Source organism: Tetrao urogallus, assembly GCF_951394365.1.
Source record: "Tetrao urogallus genome assembly, chromosome: 23".
Classification (NCBI taxonomy): Eukaryota; Metazoa; Chordata; class Aves; order Galliformes; family Phasianidae; genus Tetrao; species Tetrao urogallus.
This window is the reverse complement of record NC_136836.1, coordinates 3,878,547-3,888,205: the sequence shown is the minus strand read 5'-3', so window position 1 is coordinate 3,888,205 and position 9,659 is coordinate 3,878,547. Positions and strand designations below refer to the sequence as shown.

The window sequence follows — 9,659 nt, the reverse complement described above, 5'->3', positions numbered from 1 at the left end:
AGCTCTCAGTGGCACTTACAGCTCCTGCCTGGCACAGAACCCCAGGCTTCCAGAAGCTGCCTGGGCATGGGATGAGCTGACAGCGTTGCTCCGTGCAGCGGAGCCCTTTGGCAGTGTGCAGGGGCTGGGAGCCCCTTCCCCAAACACCAGCTCCTTGCTCCCCTGCTGCAACCTCATGGCCCCAGCTCTACCTGCAGGATCCTCTCCTTCATTCTCATTCAGCATCTCGGCTTCTCCCAGCAGCTCAAGGCTGTCTCTGCTGTCCCTCTGCAGGAGCTGGAACAGGGTATGAGTGACTGTGTTGGGGGGGCAAGGGGAACCCTCCAGAGATCCTGAGGACCCTGCAGGGGTACCCACCCGTTGCCGCAGCTCTTGCTGCTCCCGCAGCAGCTCCAAGAACCGACTGCTCCACAGCAGTTTCTCAGCTCCCAGCTCGGTGCAGAGGAAGCGGACATCATCCTCCAGTGCCTCCAACCTCCCCACTGTGGCCTCGTTGGCATCACGCAGCCGCTGCAGCTCCAGCACTGCCCAGGCACCACAGCTCTGCTCCACCTGAGCTGGCACCAGGGCCTCACCTGCCTCTCAGCACCCACCTGTCTGCTCAGGCTCCAGCACAGCAGCAGCCGTCCCGTCCTCCTCTTCCTCACCCCCCTCACTGTCATGGTCCACCCCCAGCAGCTGGAAGGCACCGTGGACTGAACCCCATTGTGTGGTGCCCATAGGGACCCTTCTGCCACCCAGCACTGCATCACCATGAGTCCCCGCTGCTGGAGAGACCCTGAGGGCACTGGGGGGTGTGTGGTGGTGGTGGTGGGGGGCTTTACCTCTTCAGCAAACTGGAAGGCGATGTCCCAGCAGCTTGTGTAGCACATCAGAAGGTACTGAGGGAGAGCACAGTGCAGTGGGACCCACTGAGGATGACAGGGTCTGAAGGGGGAGCAAAGACCCCACATCCCCAGGGCTCTTCATAACCTCCTGCCCAATGAACCCGGTTGCAATCCTACAACAATGCGAAGCCCACACATGCATGCAGTCCCATAGCGAGGGAGCCCCATAGCACCAACCCACAACAGCCTCCAGAGCCACTGCAGCCCCTGCAGAGCTGTCCTGGAAAGGGACAGGAGCTGCCAGCATCCAGAACGCAGGAGCTGCCTCCACCACGGCCTCCCTGGGCTGTGCTGCTTCCTCATGGGGATCCTGCAGACAGGGAGTGGAATGGAGACGTGCTGCAGATTCCAGGACAGGCAGTGGCTGCAGGATGCACCCAGCCCTGCCAACAGGAGGGTGAGCAGCCCTCCTCCCCCATTGCTGTGCCCACTTACCTGGCAGTGCAGCCCAGCTCAACTCGGGCAGGAGGTGCAGGGAGAGCTGCTGGACAAGGCTGTGCAGGCTGCTGCTCCTCCTGCCTGCTGCTATGCCTTCAGCCCGTTGCTCAGGATTGCTAAATGCCTGCCTAATCCTCTTGCTGACGAGGCTGTGCCAGGGATTAGGGGTACTTCTGCTCTACCTTCAGTCACCATAAGGACAGTGGCTGCTGGGCCACCACCACTCTTTGCTCAGGATTCATCTTCTGCAAGCAAAGGACTTTATTGTAACTGTATTTGGCTTTCATTGGCATTGAAGTAAAGCCTGGGCAGCCAGGTTCAAGGTCAGCTGTCCTGGCCTGGGGAGCTTTACACCCTCCAGCTGTGTAGGAAGAGAAATAAAGGTCTCAGAAAATAGAGGGGAAGGTTCAGGCGATGCCAGCCTGGCCCAGGCTCTGCCTCACGCCCCTGGTGCAGGTGGCAGTGCTGCTGTGCTCAAACCGAGCAGACTCAAACTCCCATTACAACAGCACCTCGAGGGAGCTGATGCTGCAGCGCTGTCACTGCCGACAGCTTTTGCTCTGGGACGTGCAGTTCTGCTCCCTCTGCTGGAGCAGACCTCAGTGGACACCGTGGTTTCTCAAGTCTGAAAGCTGCAGCAGGACGGGACGGGGCTCCTTGAACACGGTGATGGGCAGCCATCTCCTCAATCAGAACCGACTGAGTCTGTTTGTCCCTTTCCCTCAGGGACAAGCACTGCTGGGGAAGGTTGCAGCACCCCCAGTTCATATTGCAGGGATGCAGAGCCGACGGATGCTTTGCCATAAAATCTCTGGCACGTGAGGCTCTCTGTGTGACATGAAGCCCTTTTGCTGTTTCTCTGCAGGGGAGACTTTCCAGCCCAAAAGGTCCAACGCTGTCCCTGAGGTCAGAGGTGCAGCACGGACCCCTTGAGGTCAGGCCTTTACAAACCTTGCTTTGGAACGGCAGCACCAGGGAAAAAGAGCACCAGAGAAAAGCAGCTTTTGTACCAAGGTCAAGTAGTCAGAAACCATCAGCTAAGTCGTCTTTTTTTCCACAGCTATAGCAAAGCAGGCCCTGTTAGGACTTTATGCTATTTCCTACATCTTCTATTCCTCTCTCTTTTACCTCTTAAGAGGAATAATTTTAAACACAAAAAAGTAGGGCAGCTTTACTGCTCTCCCATTAAGCCACTCTGTCCCAGCAGCTCCCTGTGGCCGAGCAGCAGCAGCACTCACTGCTGTGGGCTAAGGCAGGAGCCACCAGGAGCAAACACAGAGCTGCCTCCATTCCCTAACGAGAAAACAAGAGGGAACTGTGCTCCTATGTGTTCACCTTCACCTGCAGGTCCTGCATGGCAGGGTTGCACAGGGGAGATGGTCGCTGCTGCTGCCACAAGGAGCTGCAATGCATGACCCCAGGAAAGGAGAAGTGCAGCAGAGCAGAATTCAGGCTCCGCTGTAACAAGCGCACATAAAAGCACATGGAAGGCTGTAAGGCAAGTGCTACAACTTTTTACACAGCACTCTCTCCCTCCAAACTGTTTAAGCAAGCAAAAGCATCCCAGCACAGGAAACTGGCAATGCCCAACAGCTTCCCAATACCTTGGGAAAGGCACAGCTGCTTTCCACACTGCTATCTTGACTCGGCCGCTGTGAAAAGCACCAAACATTCACCCCTCTGCGTGCTTTCCCAGCAGCAATCCAAATTGCTCATCCCTTATCTGCAGGCACGCCGCCAGCAGCATTGAGGACTGCCTGCCATCCAAGCCCTACCTTGATGCAGGATTAGTTGAACATGGCTGGAGATTAATGCCTGGCAATCCTTTCAAGCACTCCATGTTATGTCTACCGCAGGAGAGCAAGCACAAATGATTCCTCCAAAGGGTCATGGGACGAAAGCAGCTGCTATGTGAAAGTGGAGGAGCTGCAGCAAACTCCCCACAAAGCTGATGGAGAATAAAAAGCATCAGGAGACAATATTTGGACTGAACAGAACACGGGAAGAGAGACGAATGTGACTTTTATTGTTTATGTACAAATGAGGGAAGTTTGTATTAAAAAGAGAATCTACCCAATGTCAAAAGATAGCAGAGAGCAAGGTGGCTCTGAGCTCCAGCCTCCTCTGCGTCTAAAAGCACTGTGCCAACTTCAGGGGATGGCATTTAAAAGAAAAGTCAGAGAAACTGGATGGCCACTTTGTTCTCTGCTTACCTACAAACCAAACTGAGCTGTTCCACAGAACGAAGAACCTTCCTCTCTACAGGCATTAAAACAAACCAAAAGCCCATTTATTAAACACTTTGGTTTAAAAAAACAAAGCAAAACAACAAAGAAACAAACAAAACCACAAAGCTACGTCTCAGTAACAAAAGGAACCTAAGTCTTACAGCGTGGATGGGACACAGTGAATCACAGCCCTATTCCAGCAGGAAAGGAAATGCCTCCCCACGGTTTTACAGAGGCAGCAGTAAGATCAGCCAATTGAAGGAAGCTCCTGACTGAGCTGGAAGCACAGAATAGCCAGGAATTGAGGACTTCTACTACTACACCTTCATCTCCTGTCAGTCAGGGTGTCTAAAAATGATGCAAAGACATGTCCAAGGCTTTCTCCCCCTTGAGTTGGTTAGAGTGGATGGCTCCCTTCTGCACACACGTGGCCAGAGAGCTGCCACTGTGCTCGTTCAGATGACTGGAGTTATTCTTGGTGGGGATTCATGTAGGACCGGATCCCAGAATCTTCAGCACTGATGTGTCTAGTAGTCCTGCAGAGACAGAAGATGGGCACGTTAAGACCTTTCTACTTCCACCTCTGCTGGCAGAGCTGGGATTCCTTGCCTTCTCTCATTCTACACGCCATGAGCTGAAGGCAAAAGAGAAAAGAGATTTGGTTTCAGCCCAAACCAGGTGCTTTTATTGGTGCACTTCGTGACAGAACAGAAAGATGCAGAACAGCTTTTTTGTTCACGTGCACACGGCTGAAGTGCAACCTTGCTCCGTAATGAGCCCACCTGGGCTTATTCACTATCAGATCTGGAAGACAACGCTTACACTTCATCCCTACGCATTCCCCAAGCACAACAAACAACATCTCCTATCACGGCAGAGGAGGCTTTCCAGGATGAGCAACAAAAACAATGACAGAGCACTGATACTTACAGCTCTCGGCTTTTTGTTTAACTTGAGATCAATCCTGTGGTTGGAAAGATAAGAGAAACGTCCATTTCAATACACGACACAAACAGTAGGTTGCAAAGAACCAGCTACTGAATATGGCACAGGCTACGACAAAGGCTATTCGGTTAATTCAATCCACGTTCTCGATTGGGCTGAGCCAAATCACTGTCCCAACATTACAAGAGAACAGCAAAGAGAAGGAGAGTGGATTCTTTGTTCTTTGCCACAATGCATATTCCGTTCCATTCAGGAAAAGAGTTAATAAAAATCACAGGGAAGTTGTGCAGCACAAGGAAATACTGTTACACACGCATGCTCTACGTTCATTGTTAGATGTGTAACTATGCCACAGGTAATTATCCAGACATAGTGGCAAGGGTTATTTACTAGGGACAGAGAGAGGAGTTTAAGATGGCAGGGATTACAGGAGACAGAGGTACGGAGTTGGTTATGGATGTCCAGAAGGAAACAACCAAATCTACACTGATCTCCTTCAGAAGCAAAGCCAGAAGAATCAGTTTTTAAACGACACGTTTAAGTTAAAGAGTTTATCTATTTAAAAAACGGAACAGAGAGGTAAAGGAGAGTGAAGTTAATTTAATTTTGCCGAAGTTATTAAATAAAATGTTACCTCCATCACGCTTTTCTGTTTTTTAAAAAAACTTCCCAGCCTAACCTAATATACATACCTACAATTAAACAGATAAACTATGGGTTAGAAAGGTCTCAAAAGGCACATTGGTGTCTACACACTAACAACACAGCACAAGTACTAATTCAAGTCAAACTTACTCAAAGTCATAATCAAACATGCCAGACGGGCTGAGGGGCAGCATTTGAAAGGAAGAAAGCAATAGAAATTAATACACTAACGAATTAAATAAATTAGTCGATTAGCCACCCTAGCGAGAATACTACAAATAAATAAGTAAATAAATAAATGAAAGCCAGTGTTCAAACGCCACAAAGTTCCGAAAGGTAACTTGAAGGTTCTTGAACCAGAACGGGGCACAACAACAACAACATGAGAAGCACTGCAGATCTGACAGAGTCCCAGCCCCAGGTGGATGGTGGGGATGGAGGTGTTAGGAGCGGTGTTACGCAGGGAGCGCTGCGTGCTGAGGGCTGCAGAGCTCACAGATCAAAGCACGGATTTGCTCACAGAACCCAACGGGTGGTCAGGAAGCAGTGGCTTTGGCTAGATTACTGAGCAAAGCAAAGCTTGTTCAGGCAGAGGTGGAGACAACCATGAAGCTACGTGGCCACGCAGGCGCTCGATGCTCCCTCGTTGCATGCCCCACTCCCCTCGCACCCAAACATCCCTTTGGGAGCTCTCAAGTCCAACCATGGCTTGCTGCATTCCCACCCCACCTGTCAGCACCCAGCACTGATGGCACTGCGCTCTGCCCCAAAGCTCACTGCTCTGCTTGGCGCTTCTCAGCGCTGGGTCTCTAAGAGGAAGGAGGGCTGTTTTCCCCTGAAACACTTTTTAGCCGTGAGAATCATCATCTGGGCCTTCTGTGGTCTGAGGGAACAGAGGGTGGCTTCAATAAAACACTGCCACGTGAGCTCCTGCTTTAATTGTCAGGAATTAAACCAGCTATTCACACAAGCTCTGCTCAATCTGAATCCAACTCTCCTCGCTGCCACTGGTGGCACAAGAGTGAGAAAAACTGGAGCTACGTGGAGTCAGTGCATCTTCAGAGCGTCCATTCCCAGCACCTCCCAGTCCTTCAGGAACAGGAGAGCAGAACTCAAATGCATGCTGGAAATGAAAGAGCTTCTGAATGAGCTGTGCCATTAAAAAGATTGAGACTGGCTTTTGTTTGGTTCCAACCTAGATATACTTGAAGATCATTTGGGCTCTTCTGCTGAAATTTAGGGGACAGTCGTTAGCAGCAATCACAACTTCTAACAGTTTGCATTGCAGACCAACGTAATTACTTTCCACTACCTGGCCTTGTTAAGCATTACACAATATCTGCAAAATCCCTTCTGTACTTGGATGCATCTCTTAGGATGATAAGAATTGCCATACCAGATCACACCAGGGTTCCTCATGTCCAATATTCTGTCTCCAACAGTAGCCCGTATCAGCTGCTTCACAGGAAGGCATGCAGAAGAAAGCCCAAAGCCACACAAGCTTCCAGTAGGGCAGTTTCTTCCTAACTCTCATCACTACAGTTTGGGTTATGTAATGGAGCAAAAGAGTTTATATTATTTATGGCATTTGCACCGGCCCCCACTGTCCTGCAGCAGATTGCTTCGTGCTCCATGTAAGTGTTCAGCAGTGCTCTGTAATCTGCTCTCATGCTGTACCTCAGTTGTACAGACTGCTTCTCTGAAGTGGTTTAGAGATGTGCTCTGCTACTTCTGGCCTTCCTCCCAACTGTCTGCAGGCTAAAAAACACTTCTGAACTGCTTCTGGTTCCTAGCTCAGGAGGAACCAAAAAGGACATCCAACACTTTGGGATGTGTGCCTGATGAAGGCTGCTGCGGGAAGAAAATCCTGACCTAGCAATTAAAAATGCTAATGACAGAAAACCTAACTAAGAAGAAGCAGTAGATAATTAGTTTGCAGGCACTGTACCTACCTCGGTGTCTCTCAGACCTTTTCCCAGCAGTCTCTGTGACATCTATTGCTGCTATTTAAAACATTTGCAATTGTATGGGAAGGCTCCTCAAAGAGGAACCCAAAGCCAACGAGCTCAGTAATGATACCTAATGTGCAGGTTACACTGACCCAGGGAAAACAGCATTGGAATTCAATGATTCCCAATTTCTGGGCCCTCAGCCCACTGTGCCTTGAAGGCACGCCTTAAGGAATAGAAGTGGTCGCCTAAATTCAATCATAAAGAGTTCAGGAGAGCTGTTTCACGTGAATTTCAGGGCAGTTTAATAACAAAAACTAGTGGTCTGTGTGATAAAGCAACTTGTACACGCTGTAATCAAACGACTCTGGGACGTGACAACAGAAAAGGTTTGGAGTAGAAAATGTAGTAAAGATACTGAGAGTCAGCAGCCCCCAAAACACTCTAAGTTGTTTTCCCATCCTCCTTCTCCAGAGAAAGCAGTGACATTCCTATCTTCCTTGGCTCTGTAGAAACCAAGGAACAATCACAGGAGACCAGGACTGTAATCTTCCTCTACTGCAGGAAAGACAGCTTTATTCTGCTTGAAAGAGAAAAGAACCGACAAGGCCTGGTCAAAAACACCACCGTCTCTGAGCTGTGGGTACCCTGTGCTGACTGTGGAGCTGCCTCACATGCCTTCCCCTCCCTGACACAGCAGGAGCACAGGCTGCACGCAGCTTCCAAGCAAGTGATGTAACCAAACGACCTGAACACTTTGTTATGCTCACAGCTTATCAGCTCCCTTCACATAATTAAGCCCGTTCAACAAGAGCTAACCATTCCCAGTGCGCTACTAGAAGGCTGCTGGTGCCACTGACCTGTGCCGATTTTTGTTCTTCCGTTTTTTGTGGCTGCTGTGGTGGCTCCCAGAAGTGGAGGAAGCGGCTTTTTGGGGTTTCACCCCCTGCACAGATCCATCCAGCTCCTCAGCATCCTCCTGGCTGGGTTCGTTCTCCTGGTTGTGGAAGTCTGGAGAGGTGTCGCTTTCCGTCCCGCTGCCCGGTTCACCTGGAATGGGATGAGAAGCAGAGCAGCCCAGTGGTTACGTCCCCACACTTCACATCTCAGGCTGCTCCTGCAAAGAGTCGGGGAGAAGAACTACAAACACTACAGAAACTGAAGTTTCTGGTGCCAAGAACTGGAAACGCAGCACCTGATCAGCACACGGTGAACCCAGAGTTATAGAATCATAGAATCACCAAGAACCACAGCAGCACCCAGCCCAACCATCTACCACCTACAGTTCTCACTAAACCACGTCCCTCAACACAACATCCAAACGTTCCTTGAACACCTCCAGGGTCGGTGATTCCACCACCTCCCTGGGCAGCCCATTGCAATGCCTGATCACTCTTTCAGAATTTATGGTGACAGCAGAAGGAAAGGTCTGCAGCCTCCAGAATTGGAGCTCTCATCTTCTCCCACAGCCACGTGCAACTGATGGAGAGACACAGGCACCGAAATGCATCGCTTCAGTCCTTGTTTCTCCATTCAGAGCAGACAGCAGAGCCCAGTGAAGCGAAGATGGGGCCGAGCTGTGAGGAGAAGTTTAATTCTTCCCAATTCTGCCAACGGAGGGAGAAAGGAAAAGGTGACTTACGCTTCTCAATGAGCTGATCCTGAACTCCAGCTAACGCACTGACAGCCTGGAAAGACGAAATGGGCAGTTAATGACAGCAGGGATGTTGCTTAACACATATCTGTGGGAACTCAGCCCCATGAGGGTGTCACAGAATCCCAGAACGGTCAAAAAGGAGCAATGTGAGCAGGGGGTTGGAAGTCGATGAGATGTGCAGGGTCCTGGGGGGGGATGGGGGGGTATCCCTGCAGCACTCACCGCTGCAGAAGTGACCGAGGATTTGCTGAAGAGCCGCTCAGCCTCCTTAAACTTGCGGTTCCTGCGATCGTTTTTGCTGTTGGAGTTCCTGCAAAGGAGAAAGGAGGATGGAGGAGGACCGGGAATGAGGGGGGGGGGGTGGGGGGGGGTTGGAAGGCGGTTGGGGAAGGGAGGGGAGGTTGGTCCGTACTTCTGGTTGGTGAGGTAACGGTCCCATCCGCGGATGATGTTGCCGTACATCTGCGTGTCCTCCAGGTAGCTGCCTTCGAACGCGTAGATCTGCCGCTCCAGGTTGGCCAGCGTCTCCTGCCGGGCAAAGCGCTGAGCGGGCCGGGCCCTGCCGCACGGCGACGGCCGCGACCGCCGTTCATCGCCGTTCACCGCCCGTCCGCCCCGCCGCCTCCCCGCCCCGCTCCGCGCCCAGCTCACCGCCAGCTCCTGTTTGCGCTTCACCAGCTCGGCCAGCTCCCGCCGGGTATCGGGGATCTGCGGAGGTCCGCCGGCCTTGGCGTGCAGCGCGGCCATGGCGGCTGCGGCCCTGCGCTGAGCGGGCGGGGCTGCGGGGAGGAGCCGGCGGGGGCAGCGCTGAGCTCCGCGCCGCCCCGATGGGGAAACGGGAACTGCGAGCGGAGCTGAGGGCCGGCGGGGTTCACAGGATGGCCGGGGTTGGAAGGGAGCTCAGGGATCA

At 51.8% G+C, this 9,659-nt stretch overlaps 1 protein-coding gene across 1 annotated transcript; it reads right to left on the bottom strand.

Annotated features, from left to right (window-relative positions):
• Nucleotides 1-4,022: 4,022 nt before the first annotated feature.
• MEAF6 (MYST/Esa1 associated factor 6) lies at nucleotides 4,023-9,496 on the bottom strand (the record flags this gene model as incomplete). The annotated part of the gene is made up of 6 exons (XM_079545968.1): nucleotides 4,023-4,089; nucleotides 7,953-8,142; nucleotides 8,735-8,780; nucleotides 8,972-9,059; nucleotides 9,162-9,277; nucleotides 9,401-9,496. The coding sequence occupies 6 exons, from the start codon at nucleotides 9,494-9,496 to the stop codon at nucleotides 4,023-4,025; spliced, it is 603 nt and encodes a 200-aa protein (XP_079402094.1).
• Nucleotides 9,497-9,659: the final 163 nt, after the last annotated feature.